General features: G+C 36.1%; 1 protein-coding gene across 3 annotated transcripts in view; it reads left to right on the forward strand.

Moving 5' to 3' along the window:
- Nucleotides 1-11,478: 11,478 nt before the first annotated feature.
- syt14a (synaptotagmin XIVa) overlaps nucleotides 11,479-23,368 on the forward strand; it is a 45,779-nt gene continuing 33,889 nt past the window's right edge. For all 3 annotated transcript variants that reach the window (XM_030126691.1, XM_030126692.1, XM_030126693.1), the window contains exon 1: nucleotides 11,479-11,523. In XM_030126691.1, the coding sequence (XP_029982551.1) occupies nucleotides 11,511-11,523 (13 nt within the window). In that variant the 5' untranslated portion in view covers nucleotides 11,479-11,510. The remainder of the gene's footprint in view (nucleotides 11,524-23,368) is intronic.

Here is a 23,368-nt window from a genome sequence, read left to right on the forward strand (position 1 = left end):
AACAGCTAAGGCTGAGAACACAAACTACAGTATCAAACAAACTGACAAAAACTGACCTGACAAAATGAGACAAAGGGGAATTTAAATAGTGGTTTGGCCAAACCATGAAACAAACAAGGGGGAAACAAAATGAACACTAACTATAACTAAATACAAGTGAAGCCCCGATAACATTAAATCCCCCCCACACAGACACAGCCCATGGTTCCTTCCGACGAGGTGGCTGCAGTATATAGCTCTGCTCCACCCTTAGCCACGCCTTTTCCCCACATCAGGATGGTGCCAGGACACACCACACAGTAACTCAAACAAAAGAACCAAGGATTAATATAACAAAACAAATAATTTAATTGTCACCCTACACCACAGGTGTCAAACATACGGCCCCAGGGGCCAAATCTGGCCCGCCAAAGGGTCCAGTCTGGCCCTTGGCATGAATTTGTGAAATGTAAAAATTACACCAAGATGTTAACAATCCTTTTAGTTCAGGTTCCACATTCAGACCAATTCAATCTCCAGTGGGCAGGACCAGTAAAATACAATCATAATAACACATAAATAATGACAACTCCAAATTTTTCTCTTTGTAAATGTAAATATTTTCATCTATTTACACTAAATCAAAGTATAATTTCACAAAACTTTTGAATAATCTGAAAAAATATGAACAACCTGAAATGTCTTAAGAGAAGTAAGTACAATTTTAACAAGATTTTGCCTGTTACTAAATGTTTTGTGTATTTTTTAATATTATAATATAAATGTGTAAATGATAAACTGAGGAAGAATATTGTTAAAATTACACTTATTTTTTCAGTTTGTTAATGTTACTCATTGTTTGAAAGGATATTTGTAGATGTAAACTGTTTCATAATGTAAATTAACTTTTTTCGCTCTTAAATATAGAGGAAAGTTTGGAGTTGACATTATTTCTATATTATCTATATTATTATTTACTGGTTCGGCCCACTGCAGATGTAATTTAGCTGAATGTGGGACCTGAACTAAAATGAGTTTGACACCCCTGACCTACACTGTTAATATATGTGCACATATATTTACAATGTAAGATTAAAAAGTAAAGAAATACAAAATAAACTAAACTGTGCATGTTAAATGACTGACTGCAAATGAAAACCATGTGCTGCTAACCAAACTTATAAAAATAATATGATACGAAACTAACAAGGTGATGGTGTGTTTGTGAAGACATTATGATAATATTATAATAAATGGTGATAAATCACTTAGGAAAGGTTAAATAGAGAAAAAAAAAATCTTTTGATAACTGCCATAAAAGTAACACTGGGTCCTTATGGGTTAATAAAAAAATTGCATCACCTCTGAAATGTGAAAGGGTCAGTGAGTTCCTTATATTTTCTCTACATTCACTTATTTCTACACATTAAAGCAAAACCCTTAGGTATGTTTCATCACAAGTCTCTGAGCTATGAGACGCTTGTTGCTATGCATAAAACATACCCTCTTGTAATACTCATATGTAATGCAAACCACGTGAAATATGTCTCTATATTGTAGTTATATAATGCATATCATTGTGAGGCTTCAAACGCATGCAAACCTGTTCCTCTGAACGGAATATTTTCCCAGCGGTACCATAACAGCAGACGGCTTATTGAATTGAGAAATTCCCTGGAGAACAGTTGGTCTTCACTCCACAAGGTCATGTACATGAAGTGGTGGTCATGATTGTAATGTAAATGTTACTCCCTCATGTTCCACTGCTCCATAACAGCCTCAGAGTGCATTTAAAAAAAAAGCTGAAAAGGAAACACAGTGTTGTAGCAAGTATCTAATTATCAGCATCAGTAGTAGGTGTTACACAATCTGATATTTTAACAAAGGAAGTTGGGTTACGTATGTGTTATCCTGATCTAAAGGATGTACTCGTTCAGATGAATACACCTCACACACAGCTGTGCTCCCCCGTCTGGTTCGTGTGATTTGGGCAGACGGAGAGGCTAATGGACGTGCCAGGCCATTTCTATGACAACAGGAAGGAGCTGCCTTCATGAACCCTGCAGAGGGCATTCGAGCAGAGCCGCAGCTATAAATAGGATCAAGTAAACAAGAATGAATGGTGGGAAGAAAGAGAGGGAGATAGTGCATGTTTGTGGGAGTGTTAATTAATTTCAATGCATGATATGTAAATGTTTATGTAGACTAATAACCCAGGTGGAACAAGCATTACAGCAGGGGTGTCAAACATGTGGCCCGGGGGCCAAAACCAGCCCGCCAAAGATTCCAGTCCGGCCCGCGGGATGAATTTGGAAAATTTACACTTCAGATATTAACAATCAAGGATGTGGAACTCGTTTTAGTTCAGGTTCCACATACAGGACAATGTGATCTCAACTAAAATAATCGCATAATAACCTATAAATAATGACTCCAAATTTTCTTAGTTTATTGTGAAAAACATAATATTACATTACACCTATAAATAATGAAAACTCCATATTTTTCTCTTTGTTTTAGTGTAAAAACTTACATTAAATTATGAAAACATTAACATTTACAATCTATCCTTTAACAATAAAATCTAAAAAACCTGAAATTTTGTAAGTAAAACTTTAACATTATACTTCCTGTTATTAAGTATTTTGTGCCTTTGTAGAGACAATGCATGTATAAATGGCAAGTTGAGGTGTAATTATTGTTAAAATTGCACTTATTTTTCTCAAGAAATCTCATTTTTTTCAGGTTATTCACATCATTTTTGTTTTGATAGATTGTAAATGTACATATTTTCATAATTTTTTTATTTTGATTGCACTAAAAGAAAGAGAAAAATTTGGAGTTGTCATTATTTACAAGTTATTATGGTATTGTTTTACTGGTCGGGCCCACTTGAGAACAATTTGGGCTTAATGTGGCCCCTGAGCTAAAAGGAGTTGGACACCCCTGCTTTTCAGGATGTTCCTTTTCTTTCAGATGTAGAAGAAAAACAAGTCATTTTTAGAGTTACAAAAACACATTTTATGGCTCCTCTTGATCATTAATGTACATGGTTGCTCATAATGTTGGAATAATTAGTTTTCAGCCACATTTGTCTGTTAATTCCTGTTTCTACACATCAGTATTACCTTTGACCTGGTGCAATGATTACAAACTGAGTCCCAGTTACACTTTATCTGTCAAGAATAAATCACAGAGTCACAATCGTTTCATGAGAAGAGGCAAAAATATTCTATTCCAACTTGATGGGCAACAGTGAATTTGGACATTTGGTTCTTTTTTGCCATTTTGGAAAATACAAACACCATGCAAGATGTGTAAACCCCTGATGCTGACCTGTATCAATGCAGATCCATCAAACTGTTTTTCATGCATCAGTGCATTCAGTCATGATTTACACGATATTTCACTGATGTATATAATAATTTAGCATTTTCTATAAACCTGCTGTAAACAGAAACTTGTCAACTTGTTAATTCCAAGTTTATAGGCAGTAGCATATATACAGCTCTGTAAAAAATAAGAGACCACTGCAAAATTACCACTTTCTCCGATTTTACCACTTATAGGTATGTGTTTGAGTAAAATGAACATTTTTGTTTTATTCTCTAAACTATCGACAACATTTCTCCCAAATTCCAAATAAAAATGTTAATATTTAGAGCATGTATTTACAGAACACGACACATGGTCAAAATAAAAAATAGATGCAGGTGTTTTCAGACCTCCAATAATGCAAAGAAAACCAGTTCATATTCATTTCTAGACAACAAAATACTAATGTTGTAACTTGGGAAAAGTTGAGACATCAGTATTTGGTGGAATAACCCTGATTTTCAATGACAGCTTTCACATGTCTTGGCTCTCCTCCATTGCTGTTGGATGACTTTATGCAGCTCCTGGCAGAGAAATTCAAGAAGCTCAGTGATGTTCCATGGTTTATGACCATCCATCTTCTTCCAGAAGTTTTCAAAGTGGGTTCAGGTCTGGAAATTGGGCTGGCCATGACAGGGTCTTCATCTGGTGGTCCATCATCCACACCTTTATTGACCTAGCTGAGGCCAGGAGCATTGTCCTGATAGAAAAAAACAGTCCTCAGAGTTTGGGAACATTGTCAGAGCAGAAGTCCAGTAGTTTTCAAGAGTTATTTTTGGATTCCAGTTACTTTTGCAGTACTAACAGCACTGTTTTTGCCTATTCTGAGAAGATAGTGATGGTCACAGTAGTGGTGTTTATACTTCTCCTTAAATAAGACATGGATCAGGTGTTTATTCAGTAGAATAAGGTGTGTTTGTGTTGGAATTCAACAGACACAGAAATGGAATGGCTGTCATACATGCAGACATGCTGATTTCACTGGAAATTGCAGTGGTCTGTTGATAATTTCCAGAGCTGTATTTACGTAGACTCTGCCCCAAGAAGAGTCACTATTTTGGAGACTGATCTAACAATCTGGGTAGAACGTTAACATTACAGGACATTGTTCCTGTTTTTTTTATTATTATTATTATTATTATTATTATTATTATTATTATTATTATTATTATTATTATTACCTTTATCTAACCAGGAAAACCTCACTGAGATTAAAAATCTCTTTTCCAAGAGTGTCCTGGCCAAGATGGGCAGCATTGCATTAAATAGTTACAAAAAGATAGAAACTTTCATACACAAAAACAAAAATAAGTTTTCAATACATAAAAAACACACAAAATCAAGTCAAACCTTCCAAAGTCAACTTTGCTAAAAGTCCCCACGAGATGAAGATAAAGTGCGTCAGACAAAACATCTGTAGCCAGATGTCTCTGTCTCTAAGTCATACAACATCCTCTTGAAAGTGTCCAGCTAAACCAGATCGTTAAGTTTCAGGTCTTTTTGTAGGTTGTTCCAAGTCAATGGAGCTGCAAATCTGAAGGCCTTCTTCCCCTGTTCAGTTCTAACTTTAGGAACAGTTAAAAAGAAAAGATCCTGAGAACGAAGATTATAGGTGTCTGTGGTTCTCCGACTGGTGTTTAAGTTTAATTTTTAGAGTAATGTAACATACATACACTTTATTGTTCCTCTTGATCATTCAGCTAAAAAGTTTTGATTCTTTGGGTCGTGAACTGTTTACTTCTGCTTCTACATTAGATTTGTTCACGCCACTAAACAAGCTGGTTTCAGTCTGCAGCATGTCAGTGCACATATGTGTTGCATTCACAAGGCTGTGAAGGATACTGCCAGAACTGAGTGATTTCCTTCCCTGGGCCTTCTGAAGCTTCCTCTCCTTCTAATTAGAGCTCTGTTAATGTTTGATACTTAAACTGAGCATCTTGTACATAAAGTGTTTCACTGTATCACAAAGTGTAAAACATCCTACTTCTAGTTCATGTCAAATTCTTAGCCACACAGCCCTGCTGGACTGAAAATTGGGTTTCTAAATTTAGACAAACAATAGAGTGAGGATACACAGATAGTGTGCTACCTCAGTTGGGTAACATTTGCCTGTGTTTTTGACAGAAAATCACAAGGTAGAGCTGAGCAGCTGCTGTATGTATCCATGGCAACTTGATGACGGCACGGAGAGTATAAATTGAACTCAAAAAGAAACTTGATGCATTTCATAACTCCGTTGTGTTCTTAATAACATCTACACAATACAACAGCTGCATGTTTTCAAAAGCTGTAATAATGTATTTAAAAGCTCTGTACAATCTACTGCAAATCCATATTTTAGATATTCAGTTTAGTAGCTCACAAACTGTCCTATAATAAATGTAATAGCACCATAATTGCATTTTGATTAGATAGAAACGAATGAGGGTTTAATGAACCTCGTGGGGAAACAGATTTACTGCAGAAGCACAGTGACAGATTTAGAACAGAGTAGAAAAAATTACAATGTACTCGACTTATTACCAAATAACCCATGAAAGATATCAAAATATTACAAAAGAGACTGCACTGTGCTTTTAGTTATTTGATGTGTTTCACTTGTTTTTATCTGTTGTACTGTGTTTTTGGGGTGTGTTTTTTTTTTTTACTTTGTTTTACAGCCATGACAAAAGACAAATTTTAGTTTTTACTTGGAACAGACAAAGTTATCTATCTATCTATCTATCTATCTATCTATCTATCTATCTATCTATCTATCTATCTATCTATCTATCTATCTATCTATCTATCTATCTATCTATCTATCTATCTATCTATCTATCTATCTATCTATCTATCTATCTATCTATCTATCTATCTATCTATCTATCTATCTATCTATCTATCTATCTATCTCTCTATCTATCTCTATCTGTCTGTCTATCTGTCTGTCTGTCTGTCTGTCTGTCTGTCTGTCTGATACCAGTGTTGAATTAATGAGCCACATGTTTCACTGTATGAAACAGACTGGGGTCATTCTTTTATGTGTAAACATCAGGCTTGACTTTAAACACCGCGTTCTAATTAAATGTGACAAATAAATACATAAATGTAAAGGTGCAGACAAGCATACCGTAATACATGTAGGTTATTAAATATGTTAAATGCAAATCAGAATACCAGTGGCCACGGACTCCTGTCATTAGAAGCTGAGGGGTTTGATGGGATCAAGTGGAGATACTTCTGGATTTAATGGATTAAATTACCATTTACAGACCCACAGATAAAAATGTTCAACCTCTGTAGATCCATATGTCAAGGGAGCCCTGTACATCCTCTCTTCTTTATTTATTTATTTTTTGCCATTGAACCTTTAGCTAAGGCTATCCATCAGTCACCTGAGATTTCAGTTGTTTGTTCGGTGAAACTGAATATTTTTTCAGGTGATATTGTTTTATTTTTAACACACTTAGGTAAGTCCCTGTGAGGAATTGCCTTCTAGAGAAATCTGGAGAGTTGTCTGGCTACAGAATAAACAACAAAAAAGAAATGCTCTACTATTAATGAATAAAAACCAGAGACATAACCCACCAGTTCATTCACAATTTTCATTTACCCCATGAAGGTTTCACATATTTTGGAATTAACCCATAAAGAACTAGTGTTACTTTTGTGACAGTTCCAAATAATTATTTTTTGTCTATATTTAACTTTTCTTAAGTGATTTATCACCATTTATTATGACATTGTCCTCTATATTTAGCCTTTTTTCAGTGAACATCAGGTATTTTCCTATATTTAATTCACTGATCATGTAGATGTTCATTAAAACTCAGATTAAATTTGAGGAATATTATATCAGAAACAGAGAAAACTGAAGAAAATGTGAGTTTTTCAGTAAAATGTCATTAACTGAACATAAACCAAGTGTGTCCATCCACTGCCATTGATCCAACTCCATGGGTTTTACTGGTGAATCAATGTTATAGAAGATGATGGTGTTTCCACGTTCACTACGGAGCCTCTGAACGTCCAAATGGGTCATATCTGATGACCATGAAAAGATGACAAACTGTATTTTACAACAATTATTTACATGTATTGATAGGTTTACTGATTCAGAATGTATTAAACATTTCAGATCAGCAGATGGTTTTGGTCATCGGTGGCTGTTTGGGTCTTTATGGGTTAAAATGACACCTGACTGAACCTACCAACTTCCAACTGGAATTGGAAGTGGAATGCATTACTGATTTCAATGCTAGAATGAGGTAATATTATGAATGTGAAGTTACTGAATTATGCATCCTCACTTGAGCCATTATCGCTGATATCACTGGACAGTATCAGGCCCATATCTGATACAGATAGTTTAATCTATGCAGATATACACACAAACAGACAGTGTAATGTATGGCTAACTGAGAGGCTCATGCAGGTTTCACAGTGGTTGTCCTTGCTTGTATTTTTTCAAGTGTATGTGAAACATTGGTGTAGAGCACAGACGGCTCAATGTACAACACAAAGCAATTGATATTTGCGAGGTTTTTAACTATAACCCATGAATACGTTTGGCACAAGCACAGCTGCTTTGGAAGACAGTAATTACTCAATATTCTCATTAGTGTGCATCCCTGCTGCTGCATGCTGTATGAATTTTTTATTCCTGTGCTGCATTTAATATTTGACATTTAAGATTTCCACCACATAAAACAAACCATTAGGTATTTTCGCATTCACACACAGCGACATATCAGAGCAGTTGAGTTGTATTTCATCTCTTTATTATTAGAGAAGTTTCCAAATCCTTGTGTGAACTTGTGCCTGCAGACAAGGTTGAACTTGAATGTAAACACTGTAAACACAAATTCATCCCCGAACAAAAGTTTACTGCGCTTCTGTGATGAGTTGCCCTCCGTAGGCCTGATGGCTGTGCAGAGGCACGCTGGTTACCATAGGCTACCAGCCGACAGCAATCAGAGACTGATTAACAGCTGTGAGGTAGTGGGTAGAAGGGGAGGTAGGTAGGAGCAGAAACACTTAGTCATCTGGAGGACTGAGAAAGAACACAGCAGATGAAAGTTGGACATTTCCAGAAAGTTCTGGAAACAAAGAACACAGACAAAATATCTGTTCCAATATAAGAACATTTCACAGTATTCTCAAAAAACAATGAAGAAGAGGAGCTCACACCCAAAGTCTTTTGATGCATAGTTAACTAAAGATTTGTTTTTGTGTGAGCTTCATCTTTAAATACAATATTTCTATGGGTTTGACGAAGCCAAATTTAGGAATTTTTAAGACATTTTTCAAGGCATTTTTCATCAAATTTAAGCCTTACATAAATAAAATAAACAGTACAATAGGCCTTCTTGATACAGTCTTAATCATGTTACAGTTACATTTCTCCATAACTGTTGTTTCTCCTACTGACATTCATGTGGCTAAAGCTCATACCTGAACCCCTCCACCCATGAATGATCACTGGTGGCTCCACTCATTCCAATCTCTGTTATGCTAAACTGTACAAATCACAAATTTGACAAATTCTTCATAAAAATTTCCAAAGCATCACCATTTATTGTGTATGGGAGTTTTTAAGACATTTGAGTAGATTTAAGGTTTGAGATTTAAGGATTTATTTTAAAGTTTAAGGATAATTAAGGACTTCTTTTAGGAAAACCAAAATTAACCCTCCCTCTAATTTACTACTCTCTGGGGAAAAAGCTATAAAATCATCATATTTTGATATTTTTTCAATTTTTTTCTGCATAAATCTCTTAAACCACTTCAGCTCTGTTGAAAACAAGCAATGGCTCAATGTTTTGCAGGATTTTAACCCTTCAAATACATAATATTACTGTTGTTATTTATGAAAAACACTTACATTTCCGCTGATTAGAGTCTTCGATATTGTGAAAAGAGCAACAGCGTTGATTTTTTTCATTACTATATTTTTTTATATGAAAAATTTGGTTTCAGTGTAAGTCACACTGTCGCCCATAAAGTTGAAATAAAATATTTTTTCCTCCTTTCATGATTTACTCTTGATAGACACAGTGTAACTGAGACTCAGAATATAGTCATTGTACCTGGTCAAAGGTGATTAATGATGGGTAGAGACAGGAATAAAACAAGGAATGTGTCTGAAAACCAAATTATTATAACTTTATGTGCAAAAGTGTATCTAAAAAGAATCATTCTTGCAGAAATCAAAATGAGAGAAATGTATAAAAATGATGAATGGGTGTGTTAGGGTTAAAACTTTTTAATGAACACCCTGTTGAATTTCATTGAATTTAATTTCTTTCTTTATTTCAAACATGTAAAGAAACAAAATAAAATGAAGAAAAAAAAAAAAAAGACATAAACAAAATGACATTTAAATGAACAGAATCTATCTTCAAGTATGAGCAAGTCTGAATTTGTAAGTAAGTAAATTTTATTTATAGAGCACTTTTCACAGACAGTCACAAAGTGCTTTACGGTGCAAAATACAATTAAAATACAATTAAAATACCATTTAAAAAAATTCAATAAAGCTCAATTAAAATACAATAAATGCATAAAGTCCAATCAGTTTGTAGCAGCCCTGAGTCAGTGAGGAAATTAAAGTGCCTGAACAGAAGTGTCTTGAGATGTTTTTAAAAAGTCTCTACATGGTCGAAAAGGAGTAGGATAAGTATAAACTTATTTAATCCTACCCCTCAAATACTTACACACCTTTATTAATATAACTTAATTCATGACTCAGACAATACATTTTTCTTAATTTGACATTCAACCCAAAACTAATACTTAATACTATAATTGAATTATGCACAACAATATTATCATGGTAGTATATTCATACAAACAGACATCAACAGTTCAACAATTTTCTTCAGTAATTACATTTTATTTATCAATACTTCATTATCCATAAACAAACAGCCCTCATAGTCATTATTAAATAATGTACCTCACAAGAATCAATTCTTTATATCTTTTTAAAAAAAACTGAATTATGTTTGATATTTGTTTTATCTCCACACACTACAATAAACCTTAGTAAGTTAGATGTCACTGCTGATTATATAGCCTAACTAGCTGCTATGTCACTGCATTAGCATCCAAAACCCTACAGTATGCCATCTTAACCCTTTCATGCATGAACTGTGAGAACCTTAATCAAGATTTATTTTCCCCGAGTGTTTTTATTCCTCTTTAGGCATAAAAAAACCCCAATGCGATTGACACTTTTCTTATGAATCTATTTTTCATGGGGTTACAAAAATTTCCACTCAGCATGACACCATGCATTTAGTTTTTGAAGTAAAAAAAAAACATGTGTTTACTGATACATCATGTGAAAACTATGAAATAACAACACTTTTAATGCAGCTAATCTGATGTTTTCTCATATTTTAACATACTCTAATACTAGTCATTACTCACTTCATGGAGATAATATGCAAAAAAAAAAAAAAAACTTCATGTAAAAAAAAAAAAACAGAACTGTTTGATAATAATGATAAGCAACTGATTTACACTCAAACATGTTACTGCAGATCAGGTTTATCAAGAACAGCAAAGTTACAGTAATGGTGTGAATTGCAGTGTTTGGGATGGTGCATAAGTGTCCACTGTGTCGGCTGATATGGAACTAAAACAACAAAACCCATGAATATATAAGAGAACAGCTGTAGAATAGCTGTCCACTGTAGTGACCACTATGCATTTTTTATGTATTCATTTTATGTTTTTATGTATTCGTTTTATGTACGGAAGTCTGTGTCTGTAACTATTTAATGTACTGCTGCCCGTCTTGGCCAGGACACTCTTGAAAAAGAGATTTTTAATCTCAATGAGGTTTTTCTGGTTAAATAAAGTAAAATAATTTTTTTTAAAAATGCATGAAAGGGTTAATTACACTTTTGGTTAAAATAATTTTATTTTTTTATTGTATTTGTCTGTCTGTCATAAAACACTTTTCTTATATGTGGAACCATTTAGCTATTTGAATCTAACGTAAAATGCTTAAAATCTGCTAAATATTTTCTACAATACAGTGAAGTTCCTCCTCCCTTGTGTCTAATGGACTGTACCATGATGTGTCCCCCCCCTCCCCTGTCTCGTGCAGTGGGCCGCTCCCCCTTCTTTACCGCCCGCTTTGGTTGAAGCCAAAACAGAACATCATGGCGATTGATGGTAAGTAGGCCAATAACGTCTCTGCTTTTCTTGTAATTAACTTCAACTGGTAAATAATACATGTCACTGGTTAATTCAGTCCAATTTAAAGTGACAAGGGTTTGTGGTAAGCGGTGTTTGCTTTATGTGGAGGCAGTGAAAGTGTCTTTTATTTCTTTGAAGCGGTTTTTTTTCCTCCCTCTGAGTAAAAGAGACAGTGAAATGTTGAAGCGGCGTTCAGTCAGTGTTAGTGTCGGTGGTGCTGAAAGGACAGCTCCGATAGTTCAACACAGTCAAGTCAAACAGAAGAACTGAACCTTCTCTGCTGGGGTTCTGCTCTTTATTTTACCACAACTCTTGCTGTCATTTCGGTTTTACTGTTCGTTATGTTGCCTCGTATCATGCTGGTAGTTTACAACTTGGATTTTAGGGAGTAAACCTCAGACACACCGGGGTTTGAGGTCTGATTTTTGGCTTTTAAACAGACTACACCATTGCTGAAATGCAATAGTTTAGCTCTGAACCAGGACATTTACCACATATATGTAATTACCAACTGTTTCATCGTGCTTGATTTTAATTGGTGGGATTATTTTTTGCCTCTGGCCGTTCATGTCTTCAGCTGCAGTGAATGTGCACTGTTTACAGACAAGTGATTTTACTCTTCACCTTTCTCTGCATATGTAACTTTGCAGGTTGTAAGCAGCTTTGCTTCTTATTTTATCACAGTGAATATCATTTTTGCTTGCAGCTGTAAAGTGCATTATTTTAAATGTCACTGAATAAAGCACATTACACACTATAGCTCTATGATTAATGATCTGTTTTATAATAACACTGTAGCAGGCTTTTACGAAACAGAATGAAAAGCTTTATTCAGAAAAAAATTGTTATACCTGAACCTGAAAGTGAAACATTTTCACATCATTTCTTTGTAAACTAAAGCCAATATACACTCTTTTTTAACAAATATGTTAACATTTTTATGCTTATTTCCTTATAAAATTTAATTTGAAGCTAGCTCAAGTGCTTTTGTTTTTTTGAGTGAAATTGCTTTGGATTTCAATTGAATTAAATATTTAAGACATTTGTTTTCCTCCCAAAGTATGTTAAGGGTAAAAGTTATAAGTCCTTCCCAGTTTGTCCAGTTGGAGATGGCTGGAATGAAAATAGACCGTGAGAAATACAGGACAGCTGGGTTCACCTTTAGAATCCAGAGCGGTGAAGATACACTCTTCAATTCTTCTTGTAAACTAGGCAACTAGACCATCCACCAGCTCAGGGCCTCAGGGGTTTTCTAATCACATTTTATGTAATCGACATTAAGAAATTTGTTCACGGTGACTTGAATCGATGGATAATACTGAAGTCTGAACATACTTAACATGCATGGGCAATTTAGGTCACATGAGGAACACATGAAAAAGCAGACAACCCCAAGCAACCATGTGTAATCTACATGTACATCTTCCCTTTTGCAGTTTATCACACACTACATCTCGCCTGATTTAGATGCTTACTGCACCACACCCACTAACCTCAACTTCCCACTCCATTAGTCAGCAGAGCGCTGTTGCCCGAAACGCCATGATTATAACAGCCCCTGTCAGCAATATTTCATTGGTGCTAGTTGGCTCCGCTGAGATTTATACCACAGCTGTGGGTCTGACTGACACCTGCAGCATCCAGAGGCTGGGCTGACACAACAGCAGTGGGAGGCCGGCTGTGTTTCTGTCTGTACCTGTGATGTCTGGTTGGGTGAGCATCATGAGGTGGCACAACAGAGGGAGACATTCTAGAACAAATGCTGTATATTTTAGTTGTCTAATTAGCATTTGCAAGTAATTGTGCTGTTTAAATGATGCACGTAATTAGGTGATGCCTTTAAATACAGGGCAACTTGTCTTTTTGAGTTCGCGTTCTGTCACAGGCTCCATTAATGTCTCCAGTGACAGTCTATTAGTAATCACATCCATTTTTATTGCTATCATGCTTCATCTCTGAATCATTATCCTAAACCTCCCACAATCAAAGCATCAGGCTTTAAAAACCAAATATATCAGAGCTCCTTAAGCTTGTTAATTGGATATACCATAAGGCTGTCTGGGAAAGGATCAGTGTGTGACTGCCTAAGCTTGTGCACACAAAGGTTTTAGGTTGGAATAACTTGGATACAAATTTAAAAAACAGATAATAATAATAATTCTCTGTTGCACTATGTGTTAAATATATCCAGATTAGTGAAGATTGTTCATCAACCTGCATTTTCCTGTCCTTACTTTTGCGTAGTATGTGTGGCTGACTGAGCTCCATGCATCAGCTCCTGTGACAAGCCACAGACTGATCGACTCACAGCCCAAATGGATTTCATATATCCTGGTTAAACCCGGTTTTCGGGCCAGCAGATCGAAAACAGCCTGGCTCTCATGCTTGGTATTCTCTGTGTGTACGGTGTTTATGAAGCCTTGTTGAGTTCTCAGCTAGAGCCAAGTGCCGAGTGGGCAGCCCTGGGGGCGTCGAGCTGTGGAAATGTGTGTATTTTAATTACAACCACAAAAAAAAAAAAAAAGATGCTTTAACATCAAATACTGCTGCTATGTCTATCATGTCATTTGCATCTGGTGCCTTTTATCAACATGTTACTGTATAGAATATCTGACTCTGACCATTTCGTGTAAATCCTGTTGCTTCCTGTTAAGATGTTTTCCACCATATCTTTCTTCCCTTTCTTTCTCAATGACAAGACTGTTTGTTTTGGAGAGTTGGAAACAGGATATGAGGCGATAATAGCCAATAAGTCTCCAGACCATTTGTGCTAATGTGAGCAGTGAGGCAGTCAAGCTGGAATAGAGCAATATTTTACATGCACAGTAAATTAGTTTCCCGTGTGTGCTGTAAATCAAACAATATGATTTCACTGTCACACAGCCTAAGAGGTAGGGAGGCTTTTTGGCAGTCAAAGTTAAATAGTTGTTGCTAAGGTTGCTACAGTCAATATTTTTTTAATGCTACCAGTGCATGGCTTGACTGTAAATTACATGAAGCGATTAAGAATTAAAGGAGTGATATTTTGCCTTTTTTAAAAAAATGGAATTATTCATTTTAAAACATTTCCCTTTGGTCTACATAAACAGTCAATTCTGTACTTGGGTCTGAAGTCTTCATTAAATAAACTCCACAGGTCCATCTTAAACCCTATTTTTGAGTAATGACACCAGAAAGGTTGTTTTGAGCGCTGGTCCTTTAAATGCAAATGAGCCACTTCACGCCCCACCCCCTCCAGGCTGTTGACTGTGCTGTTCTGTCCCGTTCAACCACTTGTGTTTGTTAATACTACTACTACAAGCGCTGCTGCTGACAAACAATTATGGCGTACTCGGAGAGATGTTTGTCGGAAGTCTTGACCTTATATGTGCAAATGTCATGATGTAACTAGTTATAGATGTGACAAATTAAGCAGGAATTACAACGAGTTGTAGAAATCCACTTGATTTTTGCCAAAATAATATATTGATAGATTTGCAGCACCTGGAGGGTTCAAATTCAAACTTTTTGAACTATTACGGTCCCCAAATACACAAATAAATGTACCAAAGACTAATAAAAGTGGGTTTAGGTAAATATGACCCCTTTAAAACATACAGGACTTCTGAGTGCTTTTGCATCTTTATATATTACTTGTTTTCAAGTTTTATATTTAGTTTTTTCTACTGTTGCCATGTGTCTTGTTGTTAGCAAGAATACAAAAATAAAATATCAGCGCAAATATCATATAACTTGACAGCAGGAATGATAACATGAACTAATAATGGAGTCTGGATGGCTCGAAGACAGTCAACATTTCATATTACGCCCACATTATTTAACGTCTTACCTTGAATTTATTATTTAACACCAGAATAATCTGACATCCTGGTAGACATTGACTGAAGTTGTGGCTGTTTGTTTTTAGCCTCAGCTGTAGGCTCTGTGTGTTACACTGCTCCTCTGTGAATCAGTCCCTGTACTCTTCTGCCTCGGCTGCTGCACAGTTTGGCCTGTGGAGGTTTTGATGAGCGAGTAGATCTTGCTGTATGTGACTACTCACTGCACACACAGACACACAAACACCCAGATAGATTGTCCGCCACACAGAGCCATCAACAGATGATTAGATTAGATTTTTCTGCCACTGTCGTCCACTTAAAACAGTGAAGAATTTATCACTTGGATGATTTTTTTGTGCTGGTATTAATAAAACAGTCAGATCCTATCATCCATTTTAAAGCAGATAGAGTCTGAAAGAAACAACTAATGTGAAAATAACAATTCTGGAAGTTAAATTCAAGTTTAGTTTGTTTGGAGAACAACTTTAGAGATATTTACAAGTATTACAGGAAAAAAGATTGAACTAGTCATTGGTACTGACATATGAATTATATTTTCATCTTCATTTGACCAATCAGAAGAGGCTCCAGCTGTTTTTAATCGCAAGGTATCACTTAAGGCTGAGCAATATCAGTCCATCCATCTATCCATCCATCTGTGAGTTCATCCGTTCATCCATCCAACTATCCACCGGGCTGGGCAATATATCATATTACACTGAATAAGGTTTTGTTTTCTGAAAATCATGACGAAATCAAGATTATTCCCCTGGAGATTTTGCAACTTGTTTGGTTTTTGTAATTGTAACTTTTTCTTCAGCCAAATGTAGAATAAGGTTTTTGTAAAGACTGAGTTTTCAAGTTTAAGAATTGAAGTATTCAAGTTTTGTTTTCAATATATGTAGTCAGAAAACAGTTAATTTTATGTAGATTAAAATTTTTGGCCATATCGCCCAATTCTATGAACAATATTGTTGCACATCTTGCAGATCTTGGTCTATTCGCTGTTGATTAATGTGTTACTTTTCATGTGGAATTTTCCTACTCTAACCCAGGCACGTTTGGCTTTGTCAGTTCTAAAAATAAGGTATTAACTGCACTACTTTCAAAGTGTGTTTCCATTGCTCAGGGCTATGGATAGTGCTGCGAATATAGAGCAATGACTGGACGCAACTTCCCACAATTCTCAGTTTTCTGGTGCAGCAGTGAATGTTTTACACTTGCATTCAGAAGGAAAATGGTGATTGCTCTCTGAACTTGGAGTAGAACTGTAGGATAAGCTGGCTAATCTTTGACGTACTATATCCTCTAGGAGCTAATTGGCTTATGGTAGCTTATCCCAAAGTGACTCCCTCGTGCCATTCAGAAAGACAACACGAAAAATGTCTCACGAACAGCCTGATTAGCACCTCCCTCTGCCAAGAACCAATGAAGAGACCGAGTGATTTTAATGGAAATGGTTGTAGACAAGCAGCTGTTCTCATAAACCAATCCTAACTCATGTTGAGAGGAAATTAATAAATGTAACACTGTGATCCTCTGTTAGTGTTTAACAGCTGACGATGAGGAACACTGTATGTTTAGCCAAGGAACCCTCAGTCTAGTCCAGAAAAACAAAGCATTCTAAACAGCTTTTTCTGTTGCTTTCAGGTGACCATAAAATTCATCTAGTTTTATTTAGATTTTAAGAAAAACTCTGTAGGATGTGGTGAGTTGGAAACTTTGAAACAGGGCCAAGAGCAAAAGTTTGTTGGGTTCTTTTCTTGTCACAGCACATTCTCTTCGCTGACCTCAAACAACCAAATATCTCTGTCAGGTCAATTTCCTCAGCCCTGCTTTCTGTGTCAAGGCCTCAGTCCATTCATCTGTCCTAAACCCAGACATGTTTGTCTCTGCAGCCTGAATAGAAGGGGCAGGCAGAGGAGATTCCTCAAAGAAACTGGGACAAATCCTAAAATTGCTCCCAGCCTTGCCCCAGACTGTCTGCTGGAGGCAAGACAGTGAAGCAACAGTTCACCTTGGTTTAGTTTAGTTTACTTTAGTTTGCAGAAGTGGGACCTGCTCACCAGTGAAGCACTCGCCGGCTGCACATATTGATGACTGCAGTTGCTCCAAATTGATTTCTTTCAGCCTCAAGAGCAGAGCATGTGAACCACTACTTGTACTTTAAGTTTCAGCCAAGATACTCTCCCTTCCCCTGAACCATCTTGTTTGGTTTCAGTACATTATTTTCCCTAATGCAAAATAGTTACAGGTTAGTGTAAGCAGAGGTGTCAGAAGTATTCCCATTCATTTCTCAGGTAGAAGTATAGACACTAGGGTTTAAAAAGACTTCTGTAGAAGCTGAAGCATCAACTCAAGCTTTTTACTCAAGTAAAAGTGTAAAAGTACTGGTTTCAAAACTACTTAAAGTATAAAAGTCAATGTAAAGGGGAAAAAATGCCATTAGGACAAAATTTGCAAAAGCTTAGGTGGTGTCACAGGGGCCCTATAGTGCACTACCCCACCTCCCCAAAAAACATTTTTCTAAAGGTCATAATGACTATAATGTTATATTAAAATGTTAATGTTGAAACATTTGGGATGCACTAGGCTACCTGTTTAAGCCGCATATATGCCCATTGATAATGAACACATTTTAGTCCAATGCAAATGTATTGAAGAACCATATATGTGTACTACTGACCCCTTTAGCCCTATCGGCCTGCCCGTGGGCCGAAAAAATTATATTAATATTCATCTACTATAAAAAATATAATAAATCAGGACAATGGATGTTTTTTTCAACTTCTGCTCAAAGTTTAGACCCTAATGTTAATAAAAGTACATCAAAAGTGTATTTTAGTGCAAACGTTAATGTTCAAACATGATTTTTAATCTTTGTGGGGTGAAATATACGCTATTAAAAATCTCCGACACGAACAATTAATTATGCATATCATCGTCAATCCAGCCGAAATAAAACAGGCGAGGATAAAAAATTCTAATTTCTCTTTTAGTTTGTTACAGTTTACTCAGGCATAGTAATAGATACAATATTTTAGACAATGGGAATAGATTCTGTGAGGTCTCTAAATGTCCATAGACACCAAGAACATCCATATGAACCTTATTATTGTGAAGTAATTCTTCATTTACTTTGGGTATGTCTTTTCAGGCGTTTTTCCCCTGAAAATATGGTCAGGGTTTAACAAGTTAACATGTGTTTCATGGAGCTGAAGATATGATGACTAGTTGAATGTAAGTATTGAAATGGTGCAAAAAGTCAAACTTCAGAGGCATGTTATTAATCACCTTTATTGGAATGTAAATGTACATCCAAGCTTAGCTGCAGGAATCTGTGAGAGCAACGGATGTAAGAGAACAAAACTGGACAAGAGAATAGGTGTACCCAGGGCAGGCTTAGTAACAGTGACCCTCCTATGGTTGTCTGTGCAGTACAGTGGTTGGGACATTTGGCTCGAGTTCTCTTGAGTCTCTGCCACAGACATTTTCATACTAGACTACATACGTCTGCTGTGTTCTCACTGGGGTGTGATGGGATTTGTGTCATGTGTAGGTGTGATGGATCTCATAAAAACCAGTAGGATGTTGGAATGCTACTTCTCATCCAATCACAATCAAATTCACTCTATCCGGATGGCACGATTTATCTGGATAGTATTTTCTTATTTGAGCGATGATAAGCCAGAATGAAAACAAGCTGAAATGAAATAGAAGTAATGAGACTATTTTTAAAATGTAATGAGTAGAAAGTACAGAGAATTGCGTGAAAATGTAAGGAGTAGAAGTAAGAAGTCGGCTGAAAAATAATTACTCCAGTAAAGTATAGATAACCAAAATTTCTATCTAAGTAAGGTAACAAAGTATTTGTACTTTGTTACCTGACACCTCTGAGTGTAAGTATTTAGTTAGTTGTGAGACTTTCCATCAAGGTCAACTGGGTGTATTTTTGTACAATTACAGATCAGAGGATAGTGATAACATAGTTGCATGAGTTAACAGTGGACTTACTTTAGTCTACAAAGAAATAATGCTCAAAGTTGCATCATTATGAAGACCTACTAATGAATAATAACATAATGCATTGTAGTAGTAGCTACATAAGCTGTCTTTCACACTAATGTTGGAGGCCATGTAAGGATGGAAAATAATATAGCCTCATATTTTCATATTGTGTGCAGTTTGACCAGAAAATGAGCAGGAGTAATGGCATGAGAGCATCCCTCGGTGCATGAATCTGTTTTATTGTGCTTAGACACTTGAAAACTGGACAAATTAAAAACTGAAAGCTGAAAAATCATCTTTCATATTTTACATATTCTGCCTTTTGCCAGGCCACAGTTGTAAATAAGAGTGTTTTCTTAATTTGTCTTGCCTGGTTAAATAAAGGTTAAAAAAAACACTAAATGAAAAAACTTAATACTCAGCGCCTTTATTGATGTTGAAGCTGAAATGAGTTGAGTGTGTGCTCCCACTTAGTCTGATACACTTCATAATGTATTAATTTGCCCATTTAATGGTCTCATTTAACAGCCCTGTTATGTTTTGATAGAGCTCTTTAATTATTGCAAGACATTAGATATTATGTAGACATTATGTAACACATCCTGTAACTAGAATACGGTCTACTGTTTTGAAATACGACTAGTAGTAATGTTATAAAAACTACACAAAATAGGAAACTTTGGCATTGGTTTCAGCAATTTCCATCTTTCAGATGTTGAAAAAATAGGAGAGAAATCAAATGCAATGCAATATGAGCAACCAGTACTGTGTGCCTTATTCAAGAGCCGAAGAAAATGTTATTTTTGACGAGTATGGTGCGTACGGTGAGTGAAGGAGGAGTGAAAGAGCACGGGGAGCTTCCTCCCACACACAGCTGCTATATCGATCTGCTGGACAACACCAAGAACTCGTTTTTCAGCTTCTAGTTTGGTAAATATTGTCAGACAGCCTCATCAAGGAGAGGCAAAACTCATTTCAGTGACTGTGTTTACATGTGATAACCGCGATCAAGCATACAACGGTTCATAGACATTACTCTAATGAGCAATGGCCTCTTACGGTATGTACACAGGAGAACATTACACTGTATATACTAAATTTAAGTAGTGATGACTTCATATATTGTGAATGCAGTAGGTACTTCCTGAGAACTCACTCTCTTCAGAAACTCATATTCCAAATTCATAAATGCTCAAACACCATGTTATGCTGATTGACTGGAATAGCTTCTTTAAAACATACACCCATAAAGAACAGTATGCAACTATAAGGAGATATTCACTGAGGTTAACATAAAGTGTATGGATGGGACTCACTTGCTTCATCATTAGTACAGACAGGAATGACTGAGTACAGAAAACATGCTTCCAAATGTAACAATAACACAACAGCTATGACATTTATTGGTTGCAGTTAGATTGGTTTATACTAGCAATGTAATAACATACAAAGAGGTGACAGTTTACACAGTAACTTTGTGTTGTATTGTCTGCCTTTTTATAAAATTGACTTTTCTTATCTTTGAAGAGTTGAGACGTGTGAAAAAAGGTGTGAATTTTATTTTATTTTTTCACGATGAGGGCAGTAACTTGTTAATCAGACCTCAAAATTATTGTCTGACAATAGGAATAGATTATTATCATTTTATTACTATTGTAAAACCTGTATTAGGGTTGAAGGGCATGATATATATATATATATTTTTTGCATAATTGGTTAAAAAATCCATATTTACCATTCAGCATATTGTTATTTAAGGGGTCATTATTGAGGATACTGATGAGACGTGTTGACCACTCATGGGTGTTTTTTAGACAGGTAGTGGTTTAATAAGTGATTGACAGCTGCAATTACCAATCACTGGTCAGATTCACTTACAAGTGACTACATTGTGCTGCTTCATGGTGCAACGCTGACACATGGATGGCTATGGCTCAGTTGGTAGAGCGGGTGGTCCAATGACCAAAGGCTCAGTGGTTCGAATCCTGGCATGTTGAAGTGTCCTTGGGCAAGACACTGAGCCCTAAACTCCTCTCAGTAGGGCCTTGCATGACAGCAGCCACCCATTGGTATATTTTATATTTGAATATCGGTGTTTTTAGTTTTGGTTTTCCCTGTCTGGGAAAACCAAAATTAAAAAGACAGACAGCTGCCTGTCAGCCAGCTGAGCCCAATTAAGAAAAAAAAGAAAAAAAAAAAAAAAAAAAAAAAATTTTGGTTTTCCCCTGTAAGTCGCTTTGGAAAAAAGCATCTGCCAAATGCATAAATGTAATGTAATGTAAATGTGAGGCTTTGTAAAGCGCTTTGGGCCCTATGAAGGTGTGGAAAAGCACTATATAAGTGCAGATCATTTGCTTCCCTTTTTCGTAGTCGCAACAAACAGGATCAGTTCTTCCACATTTTGTCATTTGTTTCTTGTAAAGTGAGGGGAGAGCTGCAGAAGGAAGGTGTGCATTCTGACTTGACCTTTTTAAGATGGGACAAATAATCTCAATAAATGGTGTCATTTTTTTTTTTTTTTTTTTCGGTGTGTGTCCATAGATGATAAAACACATTTCTAAACTATATATATGTCCCCAGATGCATCTGTGCACACTCCTAGTATGAAGTTGTCTTTCCTCAGGTCTTGCATGACTGACTATATCATTACAGTGACATGAAAGAAAGGTCATGCTTCTCAACAGCCATTACACCACTATGACGCCATGTGTTTCAGTGCTTTTAGCCATTAGCGCATTGATGAAGAACTGAACAAATCTTTGAGGAGCCGTAGTTGAAAGCAGCCTGCGCTATTTGTACCTCAACCTGTAGGCACATCCCAAAGGCTGCGGCAGAGCTCAGAGACTCGGAGGCCTTCAGAAGTGTGAGTAATAGTACTGAATTACAGCGACTGTCTGGGAGCATGTCTGGCGGAAATAAAGCATACTGTAAGCTCCGTCTGAATAGCAACGCCAAGGTATTTCACGCTTGAAAGGACAAAATTCAGCGGTGAGCCCATTCTTCTTAGATACCCTCCTTACATCCAGAATGTGCTCATGGATATGGATCACTGAACTGTATTGTATTCACGCTGTAGTCACATCACACTGACATCTCCTCCTCATCTGCATTTTATGTGAGCTCCTGCTTTACTATCAGCAAGTTGCATTCATGTGCACGGTGCTCCTAACAATGACACAACGATGCACAAAAAGACAGAACATTTTCTTGTGTTTTGTGTGGATTTTAACCCATAAAGACCCAGACATCCACCGTCGACCAAAAGCATCAACTGTTGATCCACTAATCCTATCAATCCATGTAAGTAATTGGTGTAAAATGCAGTTTGTCATCTTTTCATGGTCATCAGATATGACCAATTTGGACGTTCACAGGCTCCGTAGTTACCGTGGAAACACCGTCATCTTCTATAAACATTGATTCACCAGTAAAACCCATGGAGTTTGATCAATGACAGTGGATGGACACACTGGGTTTAAGTTCAGTTAATGACATATTTTACTGAAAAAGTCACTATTTCTTCATTTTTTTCTGTTTTGATACAATAACCTTTGAATTTACTGTGAGGTTTTATGAACATCTACATGATCAGTCGATTAAATATAGAAAATAGATTATTTCCACTGGAAAAATTGCAAAATTCAGAGGATGATATTATAATAAATGGTGATAAATCACTTAGGAAAGGTTAAATAGAGAGAAAAATTCATTTGGAAACTGGCACAGAAGTCACACTGGGTCCTTATGGGTTAAATGCTAAACACAAGACAATTCTGTAAAAGTAAAACCTCTTAAAACAGAACATTAAAATACATGAATATATCATTGTTTTTTTGTTTTTTTTTTAATACATCCATAAAAAGAACAGTACGCTAACTATGAGAAGATATTCATTAAATAAAGTTCATAAAGTGTATGGATGAGAGTCACTTGCTTCATTAGTACAGATGCGAAATGTAACACAGTAACACAACAGCAATGAAATTTATTGT

Source organism: Sphaeramia orbicularis, chromosome 22 (assembly GCF_902148855.1).
Source record: "Sphaeramia orbicularis chromosome 22, fSphaOr1.1, whole genome shotgun sequence".
Lineage (NCBI taxonomy): Eukaryota > Metazoa > Chordata > Actinopteri > Kurtiformes > Apogonidae > Sphaeramia > Sphaeramia orbicularis.